General features: G+C 36.6%; 1 protein-coding gene across 1 annotated transcript in view; it reads left to right on the top strand.

Annotated features, from left to right (window-relative positions):
- The first annotated feature begins 5,908 nt into the window (after nucleotides 1-5,908).
- Nucleotides 5,909-22,489, top strand: part of IFT57 (intraflagellar transport 57) — a 53,691-nt gene continuing 37,110 nt past the window's right edge. The window contains exons 1-5 of the mRNA XM_043594073.1: nucleotides 5,909-6,254; nucleotides 8,731-8,893; nucleotides 9,708-9,826; nucleotides 12,221-12,311; nucleotides 16,594-16,662. Coding sequence (XP_043450008.1) covers nucleotides 6,043-6,254; nucleotides 8,731-8,893; nucleotides 9,708-9,826; nucleotides 12,221-12,311; nucleotides 16,594-16,662 — 654 coding nt within the window. The 5' untranslated portion in view covers nucleotides 5,909-6,042. The remainder of the gene's footprint in view (nucleotides 6,255-8,730; nucleotides 8,894-9,707; nucleotides 9,827-12,220; nucleotides 12,312-16,593; nucleotides 16,663-22,489) is intronic.

The following is a 22,489-nucleotide window of genomic DNA, read 5'->3' as shown; positions in this document are numbered from 1 at the left end:
ATAAAGGCCAGTTTTCTTGCCTTAAAGTGGGGCATCTTTGTAGTGCCATTCATGCCCTAGAGAACACCTCATGATGCCTATTACAAAGTTCTGTTGAATCTCTCTCCTAATATCTTAGTATCACTTTTTCCCTACTCCAATTGCCACTCAGTTCAGGACCATCTCTCACCTGACTACACAAACAGCCTTCAGAATCAACATTCACCTTCCTATACTCGCTTCTCTACAATATTGCTGGAACACTCCAACATGCAAATATAATCGTCTTTCACTCCCCCTCCTCTAACACACACACCCCTACTTACACCTTTCATTAACTATCTCCATCACTTACACAGAGGCAGTAAACTGAACTCAGTTCACAAATGTATTGTTTCTCTCCAAAGAAAACGAGACCATGAGGCAAAGCAAAACCTTGAGATATGTACAATATAATTGGATTACATTTATCTACCTTGAGAACCAAAGTTAGCTAACGCAGTTAACTATAATCTTAAATTGAGTTAGAAGACTTCGATTAGTAGAGAAGAACTAGAAAATGAAGTAAACCTAGGGGAATGGGTGACAAAAACAATTCCCCTTGTAAATTAGGGAGTTTGTTATGGCAAGTTAGGACTTAGTATGTCCCACTGATGTTCTTGGTGGGCAAGAATCTCTTCTACCTTCTGGGCCAGGAATCTCTTGATATATTGCATGGGAAACTTCTCAGTTTCAGGTTGGGATGATGACTGGTTCTCAGGCGGGTGAGTAGAGTTTAAACCTGGAAAACTGCAACACTAAATACACTAACGATGAAAGTCAAACCCCGAATAGTAATAATAATGCTAAAGAATAATTTGTGCATCTTTGATACTTAAGTATCTAATATTTGAAAATTTGGCCCATTACAGAAATAGACTGACTTGTGACTCCAGTTTATAATATGTAATCGTGTAACTGATTTAGACTTGGTTTTACATTGCAGTTTGTTTACAAATAATATTGGAATACTTACAGAATATATTCCCCTTCCCTCCCACCACTTTTTAAAATTTAAATTCAGGAAATTTAACAGCACCTGGAATGGTTTGTCAGACAATATTAAAACAAATGTGATAAGTTTATGAACAGTTTTAAAAGTTCTATAGAAATTTAAGTTGTAAATCCCCTCCTTAAACTTGACTATAACAAATTTCCTACATTTACAAATGGAGTAAGATTTGACTATCAAAATAAAAGGTAAGAACAAGGCTTCTCAATTTTGAACTTCAGTGCATTAATAAGTATCTTTAACAACTAAAGTAGCCCCTGAAATAATATTTTGTATGAAGAGAGTATTAATTAGGACCTCATATTGACATACAAATCCAGATTTAGACTGTTGCAAAATCATAAACCATGACAAAATTAGGTCAAATTCCTACATGACAAAAATGCCCCCTCCTTGAGATGGTGCATGAGTTTTCTAGTTCACCAGTCTTTCTCTCACTCCCTGCTCCTCCCCTTCCCCCCAGCCACATTGCTTAGTTACTCATTTCCCTTTACATGCCTGGTCCTTATAAAGGAATTTCCTATTTCAACTCATGCATCTAGAGGAGTGTTTCTCAACAAGGGGTGATATTGTTCCCCAAGGCCCAGGTGGCAAAGTCTGGAGACATTTTTGTTACAACTATGGATGGATACTACTGGCATCTAGTGCATAGAGGCCAGGGATGCTGTTAAACATCCTACAATGTGCATAACAGCACCCAACAACAAAGAGTTATCCAGCCTAAAATGTCAACAGTGTTAAAGGCTAAGAAATCCTGACCTCTAAGAAAACATCTAAAATCCTCCAACATGGCACAGAGGCCTTGCGATAACCTTTGTGTATTTTGGAGACTAATCCATTGACATTATATGGGTCACAAATATCTCTTTTCTTCATTGTTTATATAGTCTTCTTTTGTATCTAAGTTCTTAAATTTTAATGAGTTTCTCTTCCCTTTAAAATTTGTTCTTTATTTCCTTCGAGAAATCCTTCCCTACATTGTTCCCTTCTAAACATCCTATGAGTATTTCACATTTATGTCTTCAATCCATCTGGAATTTATGTGTTAGAATTCAGAGATGTAATTTTGTTTCTACATGGATAACCCATAGCTTCAATAGCATTTACTGAATAGTCCATCTTTCTCCACTAATTGGTAACACCAACTTTGTTGTATATTGACTTTCCAAATAAACTCCCACCTATTTCCAGATTTTCTATTTTCTCTTTATTCCTGTGATGTCATTAATTTAAATTACACTTTGATTAGGAAACCTACTATCTGATATCATGATTCCTTCCCCAGTCTTCTTTAAATTTACTCTTATGTATGATTTTCAGTGTCAGCCCTCTTGTAATTTTATTCAAAACACATTGAGTTTAAAGATGGGGTTAAAGATAACTAATTTTTCTTATTCATGAACATTGTATCCCTATTTGGATTTTTCCATGACTTTCAACGAAGTTTAACAATTTCCCCATAATGATAATGATAGACTTATTGCTGGGTGCTATATATGGTTTTTGGTTTTCTAGTAACTATTTTCTTCGTTTAGGTCTTGTATAAGGCAAACTTGCTGAGCTGCCTTAATAGCTTGTCTGTAGAGTCTCTTGGAGTTTTTACTTAATCATATCACCTGCAATAGTTTCTTCTTCTGCAATACTTACTAATCTTTTTCCAGTGTACTGGCTCTGATTTCTAGTACAGTTTAGAAGAGTGGGTGTCTTCATCTTGTTCTTGACTTTAAAGGCATTGCCTTTAATGCTTCACATTTAAACATGACTCTTTTCTTTTTAGATTTTTGGCAGATACTTTCTGTCAGACTATGAAAGTTTTATTCAATTAGTGCCTTTCTAAGTTTTTAACATCTTGAATGGGTGGTACTAAGCCAATTGTAACAGAAAGAGGGTTGTTCTTTAAGCATGCCCAGTCTTCTTGAAGGACTCGTTCTTATATTTGGAGATGTAGCTAGAAAGCTTTCCTCCATCTTTGAACCTGACTCCTATTCACCCCCAGCCTTGCTCAGCATCTTTCAGGGAAATCCATTTAGTTTAAATCACCTTTGATAGAGATACTGTTCAGTTTCCAGAGATCAGCTAATTCACTCACAAAAAGGCCTTAAGGGCCTTAAAAATTACCTCCAATCATTTCACAGTTTGCAAGAGATAAAAATCAAAGTCAGAAGCCTGGCCAAAATTGTAGTCAACACATAGAGCCAAGGATAAATCTCTTAAGATTCTTAAAAGGAAGTAGGAATATGCATCAACATTCCTTTCTCTTCAAGCTCTTCTCTAATTCCCTGGTCAACATATGAGCTACTCTTGCAAAACTGCTAACAAAAATGTAATCCAAAGTTTCTAAGTGGCTGAAACAGCCAGATGAGGATTTAAGTGTGCATCTCACATGTGTGAAGGAAACTACTTCCGCCAGGGAAAGAGAAGTGTTATCAACTATTGTGGGCAAATAAAGAGTCAGCAAAAATAATCCCTGGGCCTTATAAAAATGTAATGGCATTTCGGTGTTGTTTCCCATCTTTTTTTTCTGTGGGAAAACACACAATGTTGTACAGTTGGCTTTTTTGTTTCTTTCATTCTGGGCCACACTTACTGGGGGACACTTTATAATTTAGTCTCTTTTTCTTCTTCACAACAATGAAGGGGAAAAATAATTCTTCATACTGCTTTTGAGCCAGGATGCGTCAGTATTGTACCTGAGAAGAAAATGGCTAAGTTCTGGGACAGGTGGGATTTTTTCCCCTTCAGTCAAAATACATATGTTATTGGAGAGTTTCTTAGCCAAAAAACAATGTTTGGCTATTTCATCTTGAGTACTATATTTAACTTTCTGAAAATGTCAAAACATCTTATGCAGGCAGCATGCCTTGAGTAAACATCTATCTCCCTAGGTGTAACTAATTTAGCCATAGCCTTTTTGAGTGTCATTTAAACAGCCACAGGCATGGACCTGAACTTCCATTTTTTTCTCCAATCATAACATCTATCTTGCAGTCTGAAAGTTACTAAAAGTTACCATAGCATCCCTCGCCCATATATGTGGTGGCTGGGGTGGGGATGTATGAGTGAGAAACACTCTTCCAAGTTAGCAAAGAAAAAGATCAAATCTGTAGTGGAGTACAGTCAAATCCAACTTTCCAATCTATCTTTTTTATTTTTATTTTTTTAAGTTTATTTTTATTTATTTTGAAAGGGAGATAGAGAGCAAGCGTGGGAGGGGCAGAGAGAGAGGGAGACAGAATCCTAAGTAGGTTCCAGGCTACCAGCACAGGGCCCAATGTGGGGCTTGAACTCACGAACTGTGAGATCATGACCTGAGCCAATGTCAAGAGTAGGACCCTTACCTGACAGCCACCCAGGGGCCCCTCCAACCTATCTTTATTAAAATCAACTGGTTAATGACTTGCAGTAGGCCAGTAAAATGTTATTCATTTAAAAAGCAAGACTTGGGGCACCGGGGTGGCTCAGTCCAGTGAGCATCTGACTCTTGATTTCAGCTCTGATTATGATCTCACAGATATGAGAGTGAGTCCCAAGGGCTCTTCACCCCCACATGTGCACTTCTTCACCCCCACATGTGCACACACATGCATTCTCTCCCTCTCAAAAAAAAAATTAAAAAATTAAAAATAAAAGTTATCTATGGCTCTTTGAGTTACTTCTAAATTATTGTATGTATTTCCTTTCTCTGGTAAGTGGAAAAAAGTATTTATTTGCCTGATTTTTCACGTTATTAGTATCAGAGAGAAGTTAGGTCTAGACTGATATTAAAGTGAAAAGTATTCCTCCACCCATTTTCTAACAAGAACAAAAATATATTACAGATAAATTTCAAACTTCAGTTATGTCAAAAAATGTGAGTCTTCCATATTCTCCAGTAGCAGGTATAATACATCAGAGATCTTTCCCAAATCACATTATAAACGCAAACACATTTTCAGCCTCCTCCTACACATTTTCTTCTCCCACGAAATCTCCACACATCCACCATCTACCTCATTTTCTATGCAGCTTTTTGGAAAACTGCTTGATACACAAGCCTTTTTTGAAAACTGTAAAGCTGTGGTCAGCTATGTCTTTCTAATAGCTGCAGAGTACAGTAGTAACTTTAGCAACACAGAACTGTGGCACAGAGAAATTCAAGACAATCCCCTTTATCTTGATGATTTTTAACAAGGAACCTCAAAACTTTATGCTACATGTAGTGGGCTTGAAACAGATTAATCAACGGGATGTGAACTTAGAATTCATGTTTCGGAGGTAGAACAAATCCTTCCCAACGCCTCCTTTTTGCTCATCTCCTGCCCTTCTTTTCCCCCACCCCTTCCTTTTTCTAGCGCCAGAGTAACAACCGGGAATTATAATATTTCAAGGTTTATAATATACTGTACTGTTAAATGCAGCAAATACAGAAACCTCTTGTTGGAAAGTTCCTGAGATGAAGGGAAACCTACGACACTATTGTTGCAACTTCGAAAACTTCCAATTTTGAGAAGAAAAAGGAAATCATAGTCGTGGGCTACCTTAGCCTTCAACAGTGCACGTCTTCCTTTCTGTTTGATTTTTTTCAAGGCTACCCGCGGCTAACTCAGACGCCCGCGGGGCAGCGTTCCGTAACCAGCAGGCCCAACCAGCTCCCAGCCAGCTAAGAGCTATAGGGAGATCTCAGCAGAAATGCGCTCCGCCCCTCCTTTGCCAGGAGGCGTGCACCCGACGGGGGTGGTGGGGGGCTAACGCCACGCCCCCACGAGGGGCGGGACTGCCTCTCAGCCATCTCCTCCCCAGAGGCTCGGGGCGCTGTCCCGGCGTGACGTCATCCAGAAAGCCCGCCCTGGTTGGAGGGAATTTAGAAGAAAACAGGGCGGGAAGGAGGCGGAGTCTAGTTTCCCTGGAGACGGGTTGCTCGGCGGTCGCTTGGTAACCGGTCGCGGCGGTCCCGTCTGCGGCAACGCAGGCGGCTCAGGCGGCCGAGGTCTGTGGGCCGAAGCCCACGCGGGGCTCTTTCTGCCTGCTCTGTGATGGCGGCTGCGACGGCAGTGGTCACGCCCTCAGGTTTGGAGGATGGGGTGTCTCGGTCCCGCGGCGAAGGGGCCGGGGAGGTGGTCGTGGAGCGGGGGCCTGGTGCGGCCTACCACATGTTCGTGGTGATGGAGGACCTGGTGGAGAAGCTGAAGCTACTCCACTACGAGGAGGAACTCCTCCGGAAGAACAACCTGAAGCCCCCGTCCAGGTGGGTGCCCTCGTTCTCCAGCGCCTGGGAGCCGGCCAGGCCCGGGGAGATGCCTCCTCCGCCTTCTGGGGAACCTTGAACGCGAGTTGCACTTGCCTCCATCTTCCTAGGCAGGAAGGGGCACTTCCCCCCCGAACTTGGCGACAGAGGCCACGGAGTTCACAGAGTTTAGACTTGGTGTTTTTTAGAGAGAGTAAAGTTTCAGAAACGCAGAAAAGACTGGAAGACGGCTTTCCTAGACTTTAAAGCACCCACGCACCTCCACAAAACGCAAACTGTTTTTTCTGATTACAAAAGTTGTAAAAGAACCTATTGTAGAGGACTCAAAAAAACACAAGAAAGGGTGTAGAAAAAAAATACTGAAATCACCCATAATCTCATTCCCAAAGATGAATATCATTTTAGCTGCTTCTAGTTTTTGTTTTCCTCTGAGATAATTTGTCTCTACAAGTGGTTAACTGCGGGTACCTAGGACTTTGCTCGACTTTATATGCAGTAAGTAAACTTGTTGATTAATTGTTATGGTTTAAAAGACTCCTGCCTTTGCAGGAACAGTACTCTCAGAAACTAAGAATTGGAAAAGACAAATGAAACGACAGCTACTGGAACTGTGTCTATCATACAACCTAAAATTCTGCCCTTGTTCTGGTGGGGAACAGTCCATCATATCGTGAAGTCAATGCCATTAGTTGTTGAGGGTAATGCACAGCTAGCACTTTCTCTTCCAGTTAGTGTAGCTTAGTGATAGATAAATAAGCTAATACTTAGATTTGTTTATTGTGTAAAGTGCAATTTAGATTAAAAATCTGTAGTGATTTCTTTGAATGGGTATAGCTTGGCTAAAATAATTTCCCATGACAGTTTTGATCTCATTAGTTGATCTCTTCCAATAACTTGAATTTTGAGATATGTAGGCTCTATGTAAACTGCCCATATTGCTAAGTCGGTCTATAATAAAAGTTAGAGGAAAAAGTAGTGTTGCTTGATCCATGATAGAAATTGTGAGATTGAGAGTTATTACATAAATGAATTAAACAGGATAATATAAATAACCAACATTTTCTATGATAAAATGCATTTTTGCCCCCAAGTATATTTTTCAAACTAAAAGAAAATGGCTTTAAGGCTCTAGTGATATAACCTCAGTACTATTTCCTCAGGAGTTCAGCAGGATATTTTGGATCATGGATTTGAGTGGCAATATCCTAATTTAATGGTTCTCAAGAGTGTGGTCATCAGACCGAAAGCAGTATCACTTGGGAACTTATTAGAAATGCAGTTCCACGGGCCCTTTCCCTGGTCTCCTGTATCAGAAATTTTAGGGGTGGAGCCTAGAAGTCTGTGTTTAACAAGCTTTTCAGGTGATTCTGATGCATGCTAAAGTTTGCAAAACGCTCTACTAGGTCTGGAGGATCTTTCAATATCCAGTCCTGTGTCATGGAGTTGTCATCAGCCAGTAAGGAAAAGATGAATTTTTAGCAGTGGGTACTTTGAAGGGGTTGTGAACATATACCTGGAAGAACTTCATTACCTTTTTCTTCCCAGCCATCTCTTACCTTTCAAAACATTTACACTTACCCTGCAGGACAAACTTTGGAAAACATGAAAGAGTAGACTGCTGATTCTTATTTAAAATAGTTATAATAGCTAAAAATACAGTTATGAACATAATGGCAATAACTGCACATAAAGGGCAAAATTAGATCTTTGATCAGCTGACTGAAAGGTTGTTAGCAAGTTTTATTCTTAACCTATTTAAGTATAAATCATATTGATCTTCATAGGACTGTTTTTAGTAGGCTAAGGGATTTAGCAAAAGTCAATAAATGTTTGTTAGACTGTGGATATGCTACTTAGTGGTTATTGAGGCTGGCTGCATCTCAAAACCATATACGAAGCTTTTGGAACATACTTGTACTGGGGCTCTACTCCCAGAAGTTCTGATTTAATTCATGAGGGAATAAGCAATGCTTGGTCCAGTAGCTATAGTTTGAGGAGCTCCTCAGGGGATTCAGCTATGCAGCCAAGATGAGAACAACTGTTTAACATACCCGATAGGTTAGGAACAGTATGTAAAGATACCAGGGACATTGTAAAAAATGTAAAAATGCATAGTGAATAATCATTAAGGTCTTTTGTTAAACTCTGAAATTGTCTTTAATTCCAAATTACCATTTTCAAGAGGTACTCTCTTATTAATTATTCCTGACATAAATGATATTGGCAAAAGTTGTACATGATCAGTTTTTTAACATGCCCTGCATTTACTTGAGTGTAAGTTCTTTGATGTAATATTTTGTGTACAGTAGTAATTACCCTAGTCCTGTTGATTAAAAACTTTAATATGAGTGTTGTGGATTACTGGGAACTTCAAAGGGTGAATTGCAGATTTTTTTTTAATTTAAAAATGTTAAATTGGAATTAAAGCCATTAAAAAATATTTCATATTCCATCCTCCCCCCTTGTTTTGAAACAGACACTATTTTGCACTGCCTACCAACCCTGGTGAACAGTTCTACATGTTTTGCACTCTTGCTGCTTGGTTGATTAACAAAGCAGGACGCCCCTTTGAGCAACCTCAAGAATACGATGACCCTAATGCAACTATATCTAACATACTATCTGAACTTCGATCATTTGTAAGTGTAAATAACTGTCTTCTTTCAGAATGTTGTCAAGTTACGAATTTTAATATTGGTAATTCAACAACACAGATGCTACCCTTTTAGATGAATTGTCTATGAATAACAATATCTGTATACACCCAATACATACGTATGTAAAATTATATTTGGATTTTTTCAGATAAAACCTCAGAATGGTTGGTATTATAATATTAATGCCACTTCTAAAAATGTTCAATGTACTCTTTGTAGCCCAAAGTAATAATATTTTTCTTAATCTTGTTATGTCTCAGAGGTAAATTTATGGATACTTAGTTCTCCTAAAAAATGCTCGTAGGAAGCTGAAACATTGTATTTTGAAAGGGAACTTTGATTTAATAGACCATGATAGCGGTTGGTTGTACTTTTCATTTCTGACTTTTCCTGGGGGGCATTCAGTAAGAACTTTTGGTATACATGTTATTAACTTTTGACAAGTGATTCATTCTGTCCTTCCTATGGTTGTTTAATGATAGGATACCAAGCTAGTAGCTTTACTGTTTTTGTTTTTGTTTTTTTTTTCACCCTAATAGGATCAGTTACTTGTTCTGTCATGGGGTTATTGCCTTTCAGTTTGATACCTTTGACAATAAAACATCCTCATTTTCCTTTAGTGTATGTATCAATGGATAGAAAAGATGGACTTCTAAGAAGCAATATAGTTCATTATTTTAAACCATATTTGAGAAATAGAGAAGTAATATACTTTTTCAGGAGTACTTTGCTTAAAATATTTTGACATATGGAATATAAATAACAAATAAGACACTGTATATCTTTTGTGTTTCAGGGTAGAACTGCAGATTTTCCTCCTTCAAAATTAAAGTCAGGATTTGGAGAACATATATGCTATGTTCTTGACTGTCTAGCTGAAGAAGCATTAAAATATATTGGTTTCACCTGGAAAAGGTAAAAATTACCCAACCTGACAATGGTAATTTTATGTGGATAGCTTTTTCCTCTGTGGGTTCAGAGCTGTTTAATTGAACTGACAGGGAGTACTTCCTCTTGACTATTCTAAACTGAAAATGCCACAAGTGATTAAAAATGTCTGTGTATAGACAAAACTGGAATATCTGATTTTATCATGCTCTTGCCCATTTCAAATTTAAATAATTATTAAAGGTTCAACTGTAAATGAATATCTTCATCAATGTAGGAAATTTTTTCAAGGTCTCTTTATTTATATACACAAAGATGGAATATACATGGTGGTAACTGATAGCTGTAGATTTAAGGAAAAAACGGAAATTAATATAGTACTTTAAAATGGGATTTTCCCTTTTTTTATAGATACTGGCCAAGAATAATAGCCATCTGAAGAAGCCACCTGACACTCTCTTAGATCTTGTTTATTGCTTCTTTCTCTGACTTGACAGTGATGTGTTGTTTATATTTCTATGATCATATTTATCCCTTGGTTTTAAACTCATTTGTTTTCAGGTCAGGCTTTCTTGCCAGAAACTATGAACTCTTCATATATACTGTATAGCAGTTAGCATAGCACTTTGTATATCACAGATGCTCACATCATTTTAAACCATATGAAATTACTAATATTCATCTAATGAACTAAAAAATGGCAATTTTATGCTTCAACCTAAATATTATGAGTTAGTGCGGTATAAGGAATAACTATATGATTCAGATTATTTCTTTATTGGACTCCAAGAAAAGTTATGAGATGTGATACTCCATTTGGCATTTTTAAATACTATTAATTTTATTGTCCAATGTGTTCTAAATTCACCTGAAGTGATCCGTTTCTCAACCATTATTCAGTTTTGTACTTACTTTATTTGTAGGCATATCTAATTCTTGGCCACGTATTGTGATTTTGATAATTTATAAGGACTCTAAATATATGGGGAGGGAAAAGAGGGGAAAATATTGAAAATAGGCATCAGAGAATATGTCAGCTATGTAATGTATAATTTACATAGAAGTTACATATTTATAGATGACTATTTTACTTATTAAATATGTCGAAACAAATCCTAGAAGAACATTGCCTTTTAGACATTATCTAATTCTAATTAATAAAAAAATAGGAAATTTATTTTTTAAATGTTGATTTTTATATTTTGTTAACCCGTCTGAGGTATAGATTTTTAAAATAAGTTTCCAGAAATAAACCTAAATACTTTTGGGTATTTTTAATATGGGAAATACATGTCACTAATCTTGATGGAGAAATGATTGTTCAATACTTAGTATTAGGACCACTGATTAGATTTTGTAAATAAGCTGGAGCCTTTCTTATTCCATCAAAATAAATTTCAGATTGATCAAAGGTGTAAATGTGAAAAATGAAACTGTAGAAGTACTAAAAAGTCAAAGGTGGTTGAGATGTGTCATGTGAGGGAAAAGCTAGGATCCATGCAAGAAGAGGTTGCCAAGTCTATGTAACAAGAATTGTAAAAATCCTGAATGGCCAAGATTATATAAGTAATAGACTGGAAAAAATAGTTTTGATACAAGTTAAGCAAAGCACCCATTTTCTTAATATACAAAAGGGCAAAGGGCATAAATAGACATTTCATTGGAAAAGAAACACCAATAACTGATTAAACCATGAAAAAATGTTCAATCATTCTCCTGTGAAAGAAATGCAATAAAACAAGAGAGATTTTTCATGTATATGATTGGCAAAGATTAACATTTATTTACAATATTGGTGAACATGTGGAAATGGAGTCACTGTTTTTGGGAATGTGAAGTAGGGTAACATTTTGGAAGTTGGTTTTTGGTGATATACATCAAAACAATACAATGTACAAAGTTGTTGACCCAGCTATTCGTTCTACTGGTATAAATTTATTGTAGTTGATAGACGTAAAGATAAATGTATAAGGATGATCTTTGTAAAATTGTTTAGTAAAAAAAACCAGAAACCACCTCAATGTTCATCCATAGTTGCTAATTAAATTAGTTACGGTACTATTTAACAGTTCAATGGAATACAGTGCCAGGGGGCGGGGCGGGGGGGGGTGGAGAGAAAAATGTATATGTATTTAAATATGGTATATTAGTAAGTGAAAAAAGTATATTGGGTAACTGTATGCATGTCACCATCCTAATTGTGTAAATTTATTCTTTAAATTTGGAGAGAAACATTTTTGCTTCTTTACGTAGAAAGTTTCAGAATGAGTACATCAAACATGTAATGGTGATTATGGAAGGCAGGTAGGAAAGGATAATATCTGGTGTAGAAGGGATTCTTAATATTCACATTATACCTTTTTGTCATGCTAAAATGTTTTGTTTTTAACTCTCCTCTCATACTAAGCTTTATTATTTTAGACCAACATACCCAGTGGAAGAATTAGAAGAAGAAGCTGTCCCAGAAGATGATGCAGAATTAACATTAAATAAAGTGGATGAAGAATTTGTGGTATGTGTGTTGCTGAACTTTTTGTTTTTGTTTTTGTTTTGGATTTCTTTCCCTTAATTCCCCCAGATTTCCATTTTCAGGAATATATTTTGTTTCATTGTTTCTAGAGAAGAAAAGCTTTTAAATAGTGTACCCAGTATCAGTTGTTTAGACTTTTGGTTAATGCTCATGGTTTCTAATGACTGAGGTCTGAATTATAGTCAAGGTTCTTAAACTATAGACAGGAAATAGTGAACTGCTAGTTATATGAGTAACCATTTTATTAGCAACAATTCTTGATTTTAAATAGGCTACAAATAATAAAGAACTTAAAAAGGACAGTAGTATTTAGGATTAATATATTCTGCTTCATAAGAACAGTATTCATTTCTCAGGGACTTCTGTATGCTTCTAAAATTAGAATAAGTACCACCCTTTAGGAATTTTTAAAAATACTTATAAATACCAACATTATTTAAATTGTTGGGCAGTATCTTGGCCTTTACCATTCTTAACATTCTATTTATATCCTGAAACTAAGTAATCAAGTCTATAACAGATTAGACAACTAACATGGTAGAGACAAAGAACACTTTCTCATAACCAGAGATGGATTGGCCATGGTGTTTTAGGAAGTAAAATGTGATCTGAAATTGAAATAGCAGGAAAAAACCCTTTTTTAAAGTGTACTTTACTGTCATAAACCAATTACATTTTCAAGGTGAATTTTTAAATAAGTAGATAATAAGTATATTCTATATTTCAGCTTAATTTATTATGTGATTATATACTACAAAGATATTAATCACTGCATCATTTTATAGCAAATGCTGAAAATAACCATTAAATAAATTAGACTATATCCAAATAATAGAATATTGTATAGCCATTAAGATTGTTTACAAAGAAATGTTATTGACATAGGGATGATAACTTAATGCTGTATGCATAAATTCAAGTATGTAAAATATACAAAAAAAGAAAAAATAACAATATGTCAACATTAGTTACATATGGATAGAAAGATTATGGATGATTATTTTCTGTGCTTCTTTGTATTATCAAAGTTTTTAATGTGTCTTATCAGAGCATAAATATTTTAAACTGTAAATATAAAAAAGATCATTCTGTTATTTACAGAAGGAAAAAGACCATTGTAAAACTAATGAATTTAATAGATATCTTTTTAAATATGACACATTTAAAAAATTAAGGTAAATGTATATTCATTCTGCATGTGTTTTATTGAGCACCTATTGGGCAAGACGCTGGTGGAACTGTATGTACAAAGGCTCTGAGGCAGGAAGAAGCTTAGCTTGATCAAGGATCTGAGAAAAGACCACTGGGGCCAGATCTCCTAAATGAGGCGCGGTTGTGTGTGTGTGTGTGTGTGTGTGTATGTGTGTGTGTGTGTGTGTGATAAGATTAACAAGGAAGATAGACCAAGTCCAGATCATTTTCGCCATTTTTAAGGAGTTTCGACTTTTTTCTTGTGTAATAGATCTTTTCATTCAGGCCCAGAGAATGTTAAGTTCTCACATATTGCCTTTGTTCACCTCATTAATTTTACTCCGGTATTTTCCTCATCTTGTCTTTTTAGTAACTGTTTATTAGTTAATGGTTTATGAACAGAAATCTGGTCCTAGCGCATCAACTTTTAGCTTCAGAGACATAACTGAAACCTGCCAGTCAGAGGAAAAAAAAAAAAGGTACAAAAACCTACTAGCCAGAAAGAAAGCTCTGAAGGTGGAAACCAATTTTACACTTTTTTTGTACCTCTACGTTATTGTACAGTGCTTGGTGCAAAGTGGATGTTCATTAAATATTTGACTATCAAATCAGCTGTCAGTAAATTGCTGTGTAACTTGTAGAAATTATAGCTGATTTTTTTCTGAGAACGCTTTGAAGTCCAAAGCAGCATCATTAGGTATGTAAATTAGAGATACAAACTAGAAAGCAGCCTCTTTGCACATTTCTTCCCAACTATAAGGTAAAGTCCTTCTACTGTCATAAGACCAAACTGAAGGCCTTCTTCAAAGGCCTGAGGCTGTTAGTTCCCTTATGTCAAGTCTCTTGAATTTTTTCCTCTTTTCTTTCTTTCTTTTTCCCTTTCTTTCTTTCTTTCTTTCTCTCTTTCTCTTTCTCTTTCTCTTTCTTTCTTTCTTTCTTTCTTTCTTTCTTTCTTTCTTTCTTTCTTTCTTTCTTTCTTTCTCTTATTGTTATCATATTCTAAGGAGTCCTCAGGTACCTCTCCCATTCCTTTTGTTAAGGAGATCAGTGCCAAAAAGCATTTGGACAGTGGGATGTTACATTCTTTTGTTGCCAGAGTTTGAGGTGGCTCAAGGATGGAAAAGGTTAATTTCTGACAGAGTAAAATTCTGCTATAATCATCTAGAAACTAGAATCCTTCAGTTTTAGACTTGTCATATCAAGGTAGGACACACTGATAACTGTTAAAAAGGTAGAACAAGTATTGGTCACAAAACAATATTTTCACCTGCTGTATATAATCATATACTTAGTAATTGGCAGTTAGAGAATTAAAAGGGTATATACTAGGCAAAGAAACAGTAGGAAATTGTTCAGTGTCTTCTAAATAACCAAAATCAGAATACTCCATTTATTTTAAAGCTTTTTTGGTAAGTTTGTTTACATTCAAATTGCTTTTGAATACTGTCTTAATAATATTCAGTAACAAATCTCTTTTTTTTTGACTGCCTACTATTAAAGCCTTTTGCCTATTAGTGTTTAATCCAGTACTAATTCAACAAGTATTTATTGATCCCCTATGTAAACTGTACTGATTAGGTTATTGTAAAAGCATAATAAACTTGTCTCTTCTCCCATGGGCATCAAGTCATTGGCGTTTCAGTCATTTACTCTGGTTGTTAAGTAGGTCATCATTAGTGCAAACACAGAATAAACTGAGCCGCATCTCAAAGGTGTGCGTCTGCATTTATGGTTAAGATTTAAGATGTAAACAGTTACATCAATTTTGTGTACCCCTCTATGCTCCACTGCTCCTCCTCCCTAAAAAAGTAAATGTAAAAAAATGTAAACATAAAAAAGTAAATGTCACTTGAGTGTATTTATACTCTACATTTACATTGGTTCATATTTTACAAAAATCTTTCCAGTTCCCCAAAGATTAGCATAGTTTTCATAACTTACCTTAGTGGCCCCACCCCCCAGAGTTTCAGAGTGATCTGGGATGGGACCTTAGAATTTGCATCCTAACAAGTTCCCAGGTGATGCTGATGCTGTGGTCTCAGAACCACATTTTGAGAACCACTGTCTTACATCCTTCTAAATTCTTAAAGATCAGGATTATCTTTGAAATCTACCACTGCAGCTTTGTAGAATTGTATGTGTGGAAGTGTCCACCAAATAATTTTTTCCTTTGAGGACCAAGCTCCATTCGCTGTATTACCACGTCCTTAAGCCTGGGTTATTGTTAAATTTGTTTCACCCGCTATGTCACTTATCACCACAGAGGCATTTGAAGAGAAAGGGGAGCTAATTTTTTGACCTTCATGCTTTAGAACCTGCTCAAAACTTCATATTTACTGTATATTGGGGAGGGGATTGCCTCTCAGAGGGTCACTTCTGACCCTACTGCCCACACCAACTGGCCCAGGGGTCAGAACCAACTTTGAATCTACATCAGCTATCCTTTAAGATAGTTAATATCTAAGATACAATGTTAGTATCTCAAATATATATTTATATCTTTAAATAGATTTAATATTTTAATATCTTTAAATAGACCTAGGGCCCATGGGCCAAAGAGTACTAATGACTAAACTTAGTACTTTATTAAACTTGAACATAGAAGAGATGAGATGTCAAAAATATGAATTAATGGGATTGGTCCACAGTGCAGGTGAGAATATTCTGTGTCTGTCAACTTCATTTTTGTCCATTTTAGTCACGTTACTCAAAATTGACATTAACTCCTTCCATTGTCTTTCTATTTCATATATACCACTCTGCACTGTTTCTTATTCTTATGCTTATTTATCCCTAGTTTTATAGTAATGGCTCTTCCTTCTTCCTTGTTTTTCTTTTTTCAGTAACTATAAAAAGGCCCTGTTTTAAAAGGCACCATTAAAACCTCTAAAAACAGATGACCTGTTAATAACATTATGCCCTAGTTTACACACACTACCAGGCTTTTAAATACGCTTTCCTGCATTGGTCTTTATATTGAGCTTAGTATATTGTGTATGTAAAAACTGGAAATACATTTTTTAAATTGTAACTTTTTATAATTATTAACTTTTAAAACTCTTATTTTTCTAAGGAAGAGGAGACAGACAATGAAGAAAACTTTATTGATCTCAACGTTTTGAAGGCCCAGACATATCGCTTGGTAAGTTACATGGAATACACACAGGACCAACAAGCAATCAGTATACTTGTTCTGCTGAAAGTTGAAACAAGTAGAAACCATTGTTTGCCATTGTTTTGTGCATGATGTGAAAAGTAGCTCTCAAAAGTTGTTTCCTATATATAAAATGTTATAGCAAATAAAAAATCTGGAGGGTCGAGTGAGACAGCCTCTAATCTGTACCATGGAAAATCCACATACTGCTTCTCATATAAACTGAAAATAACTCATTTGTCATTTTTATTATAGAAAGACATTATTTGATTTCAAGTTATTTTCCATTCTAATTGACTAGTATTGAATGGTCTTGATTATAGGAAAATACTTAAATGGTAATTCTTTGAAATTAAAATGGATTATTTTAAGACTGGTATGTGGATAAAGTAGTCAGACATTGCTTTAAGTCAGTGTTGGCTTATGTTAATTAGGAAATAAATGTAGTCTATAAATGAGAACCCACTCAATGAAATGTTTCCTTTTTTATTTAAAAAAAATTTTTTTTTTCAACGTTTATTTATTTATTTTGGGACAGAGAGAGACAGAGCATGAACGGGGGAGGGGCAGAGAGAGAGGGAGACACAGAATCGGAAACAGGCTCCAGGCTCCGAGCCATCAGCCCAGAGCCCGACGCGGGGCTCAAACTCCCGGACCGCGAGATCGTGACCTGGCTGAAGTCGGACGCTTAACTGACTACGCCACCCAGGCGCCCCAATGTTTCCTTTTTTAAAAAAAATTATTTTTGGCTCGGAGCCTGGAGCCTGTTTCCGATTCTGTGTCTCCCTCTCTCTCTGCCCCTCCCCCGTTCATGCTCTGTCTCTCTCTGTCCCCCAAAAAATAAATAAACGTTGAAAAAAAAATTATTTTTAATGTTTATTTTTGAGAGAAGTGAGAGACAGAGCACAATCAGGGGAGGGGCAGAGAGAGAGGGAGACACAGAGTCCGAAGCAGGCTCCAGGCTCTGAGCTGTCAGCACAGAGCCTGATGCAGGACTTAAACTCACGAACCAAGAGATCATGACCTGAGCCAAAGTCGGAGGCTTAACCACCTAAGTCACCCAGGAGCCCCTCAATGAGATATTTCAAAAGTACATGTAGGATTTTTGTATTTTATTATATATATATTCAAATAAATGATACTTAATTGTTCAAAAAGGTATGCATGGAGTATAATATTTTTTTTAATGTTTTAACTGTTTTATTTTAAGTGTATTTATTTTTGAGAGAAAGAGAGAAACAGACCACGAGCAGGGTAGGGGCAGAGAGAGAGAGAGAGAGAGAGAGAGAGAGAGAATCCCAAGCAGTCTCTGTGCTGTCAGGATGGAGCCTGATGAAGGTCTCAATCCCATGAACTGTGACATCACAACCTGAGCTGAAATCAAGAGTCGGACACTCACCTGACTGAGCCACCCAGGTGCTCCTGGAATGTAATATTCTTATTTGCCCTTTATTTAACTTTTCTTGTCTAAATTCTACAAACAAGTTTGAAACTTCCTTGGCCATCCCACCCCAGGACGATCTCTTCATTTATCACTTACTGCCTTAGTATCATTAGTCAGCATTATTTATAATTGTTAATGAAATGTGTGTTTTCTGCCCACCTTGAGATGCAATAAAACATAACGTACAATATTGTGGCTAACTTGCCTGAATGTGTGAGTTGACTTTTAATACATTTATATTCTCCATAGCATAACACAGAAGATGCCAAATACATGAATTCATTCATTCATTCTTAAATGAATTAGTGTATTTTTATTGCTCAATTGAAAACTGAGAATATAATCTGATATAGTATATCAGAATAATATGTTAATATTGAAATTCAAACAGATAAACTCCAGTTGTAACAGTACTTTGGTAGTACTTTATAGTTTTCAAAGTACAGTTGACCCTGAACAACACGGGTTTGCACTGCACAGGTGCACTTACACATGGATTTTTTTCACAATGGATACAGTACAATACTATAAATGTATTTTCTTTATGTTTTTCTCAATAGCATTTTCTTTTGTCTTTATTGTAAGCATACAGTATATAATGCATATAACATACAAAATGTGTATTAATTGACTATGTTATCACCAAGGCTTCCAGTCAGTAGTAGGCTATTAGAAGTTAGGGTTTGGGGAGTCAAAAGTTAGTCCCAGATCTTTGATTATGTAGGGGTCAGCACCCCCCTAACTCCAGCGTTGTTCAAGGGTCAACTGCACTTTAGAATACATCCTTTATTGACCTTGTGAAGGGTTTGGGTAGATGTTGTTATCTTCATTGTACAGATACAAAAACTGAAATTTATAATCTTTGGACAGTTTACTCTTTTAAAAAACTAATAAGATTGCAGTAGCTGAATTTGAATTGTTTGTTCTAAACTCCCAAGTCTATTACTTTTTTCCCTTTACACCATACAAGAGTTCAGCAGGTAGGTATGGTTTGTTTGATTCCTACCTTAAACAAGGACACTGTGGTGCTTGATGTTCCTAAGTGTTGAAGATGATGATGAAGTTCTCCTAAAGTATGAGGGAAAAAAACAAAAGTGATGGATATACAATTATTCTCAGAACGAAACTGTCATTTGTGTTATTCATTCTTCCATTGATAGTATAAATAGAACCTTTAAAGGCCGCCTGGGATTCCCTCTGGATAAAGTAGTTTGAGAATTAGAAGGGGTTTAAGTAATTTAATTTGCCTCTATCATTACTCTAAGTTCCTGTTTGTCTTGATTTCAGTTTTTACTTTAAGCTATTTAAGTTTTCCCCTACCTATGCCTTTGTAAGTTATCTAGGTATTAAATTCTTTGGACACATATTATATAACATAAACCCCTTCAAGCTGAGGCTATGTTGTATTTTCACAAGAGGAAGAAGTCTGAACACCAGGTGTTTGTGGATGGTCAGCCACAAAGTTCTAATGAGGCAGAAAACCCTTTCATATTTTAAAAAATCTGGCATGCTTATGATGTTGCCCACTAAAGCCATCTGCCTGAGACAGCTGTATCTGACTCTACCTTATGATGGCTTAGGCTGCTCTTTCCCCAAGACAGAACTGCTATATAGGTTAGTAACATAGATTTAAGATTTTATGTTTCATGCAGCAGGTGGACTCACAATGCAGAGGAAATATTATTTTAGCAAAGTTGCATGCAGTGAGTTTTTTGCTAGAATAAAAATGACATGTACTCTCTAGGAAATTGATATACTAAATGTAGATGTGACTGTGCCACTCTAGCCATTATGGATTATAACAGGCCTCTCTACCTGTGATTTTGAAAACATAGATGCTTCTCCAATCATTCTCTGTTCTCTCACCTTGCTTTATTTTTCTTTACAGACCCTGGCAACATATTAATTTCTATCTATTGTCTATCTCAGTCACTAGAGTGCTCTCTCCTCTGAGCGGGAGCTTTCTTTACTACTTTTTCACCTGTGCCGGGTGTGTAGAGACTGCTCAGTACTGACTAATCTTGAAGGAATACGTGTAGAAATGAATGCTGTTTTATGTTTACAATTTTATAGGCAAGGTATAGCTTAATCTTCATAGAGAAAAGAACTGCTCAACTATAATTACTTCCTCTTCTATGTACCAGGTATGATAATGCAGGGAGAAATCCACTTAAATTCCCTTCTTTCACTAAATAAAGGGATACCTAGATACTAAAAAGTGTGCTTGCTCTTAAGGATCGTGATAATGCAAGAAGATGAGCCTGTACAGCATCTTCTTGAGATTTGTGGTAAATGGAGCGAGAGAGAATGTAAATGGAAAAGATGTGTTGCAGATGATGTTCTCTGAAAGTGGACACTGAGACAGGGTTTGTGGTACAAGATGTTGATTATGAAAGGAAGGGAGAAGAATTGGGCTGGGAGAGAAGCCTAGCTGTGATTCAGGCCTGACAAAACCTGGGGCAACTTGCTGAAGAGCTCTGGACCAAGTGCTGCCTGCTTGGCCCCGTCACTGGAGGCAGGCTGCCCTGGGAAGGACATGCAGCCAGGTCGAGGTGGCTCTCTGCAGGTAAGACAGCCTGCGGGGGCTGACAGCAGCAAGCTGTCTGCTGGCCACGTCTTTCCTTGAGAGGGGACCTGGTGGTCCATCTTCCTGACTACCACGACATATTTAAATCCTGCAGCTGCTAATTAGAAGAATTTGTAAAGAGATACTATGTACCCACTGACTAAATTTTGAAGTGTCTACTTGGATCATGACATAGCAGTAGTGTCTCACGAACCCTGAAAATGTTGTTCTAAGAAAATGGTTCCTCTGATCATTGGTGTATGCTTACAGTGATGAAGCTGGTTTGTTTTGGAAACACTTGTTTTTCAGAACATTTCTTTACTCTCAGGTTTAAAAAGTATGTTTTAAAGTTACTTTATTCTGTGCTCTCCCCCCTAATTCTCTTACACCCCTTATGGCTTTGTCAAATATAATACTTTGCAAGAAAATAACTTTTACAATTAGCAAGGGATTGCTATATCTTCCAAGGTTTTATTTATAGGTTATTTGAATTTTGATATAGCTTTTCTTAGAAGAAAAAAAGATATAAATATTAGTCTTCAAGGCTAGCCCACAAAGTTCTACATTCTCTCTGCCCCTCTGATTTCCTGAATTGTCTTGAAATCCAAAATTTAGCCAAAAACTCCTTGGGGTGGTCATGGGGAAGACACTGGTGTCATATTAAAGATCTCACAGTTGGGCAGAGCCCCTGATGGGTAGGGGGACAGTAGAATTTCAGAGATGTGAGGGGCGGGAGCAGGAGAGGAAGGCCCTGGCGGCAAGGTGTTAGGCAGGTGTTTAGGCCATTTCTAGCTCTGTCTCGAGTATGTTGACTGGAAACTGCCTGCACGGTGGTGGCAGCTACACTGTAATTACAAGTGGTCTTTGTTGCTCCCCTCCATTCTGAAGCTCAGTGGAGTCATAGCAGCAGTGTTGTGGCAGCATAACACAGATGTGTCATTCTCCTCCCCCAGTGGAAAAAAGATGGGAGGGAAGCTGTGCGCTCGAGTTCTATTTTTAAATGTCCATCACTTCATTTCAAAACATTTTTTCAAACATGCCATAGATACCATTCTTCCTTGAGATGCTAAATTTGAGGTTTTAGAAACCAAATTCTGAGTTAGACAGCATAAAACCAACTATCTCAAAAGGTTTAAACACAATTGGTTTTTAATTACTTAGCAAAAAATTCATTGTACCAAGAATGAGAGAATTTTTAGCTTAAAAAGCAAAAGCTGTAAGGAAGCAAAAATCTGGGCTTAGAATAAAAATGTCATCTCAGTTTTTGAGTGTCATTGTGGCAAGCCCACAATATTGTAATCAAAAAGGGAAGAAGATGGATCTACTTTGGTTAATATCTTAAATACTTTAAATTTTCTTCATTTTACATTGGATTTACATTTCACTCCTTGACATAATGTCCTTTCTGAGTAACATAGGAGAAAAGCACTGTTCTGAAATATAACTTGCCCCCTGGGTTTCCACTGGTTCTGATACCTGCTTGAAGAAAATGGTTTTTCTTCTCCTTTCCTAAAACATTTGAGTGTTTGTCCTCCTGTGTTGTGACTGTGAGAAGTCTGTGGTTGGTGTTTCACAGGAGAAACAATTAAAGCACCACATGTCTGAGTGTGATGGAACGCCTTATGACTAAGTAAATGCTTTTATTTCTCTGGTAACTAACCTGTACCACCCCATCAGTTTTATATCTGGAGGTGAATAGAAAATGTAGGTTAGAGAAAAGAAGCTGTACTCCACACTGCTCAGAAGGAGCTCAAATGGCAGTTCTTGCTGGGTGTAAAAGAGAGTTTTGCTTGATCTTTTAGTGT

This window comes from Prionailurus bengalensis, chromosome C2, assembly GCF_016509475.1.
Source record: "Prionailurus bengalensis isolate Pbe53 chromosome C2, Fcat_Pben_1.1_paternal_pri, whole genome shotgun sequence".
Taxonomy (NCBI): Eukaryota; Metazoa; Chordata; class Mammalia; order Carnivora; family Felidae; genus Prionailurus; species Prionailurus bengalensis.
This window is presented reverse-complemented; position numbering and strand designations above follow the sequence as displayed.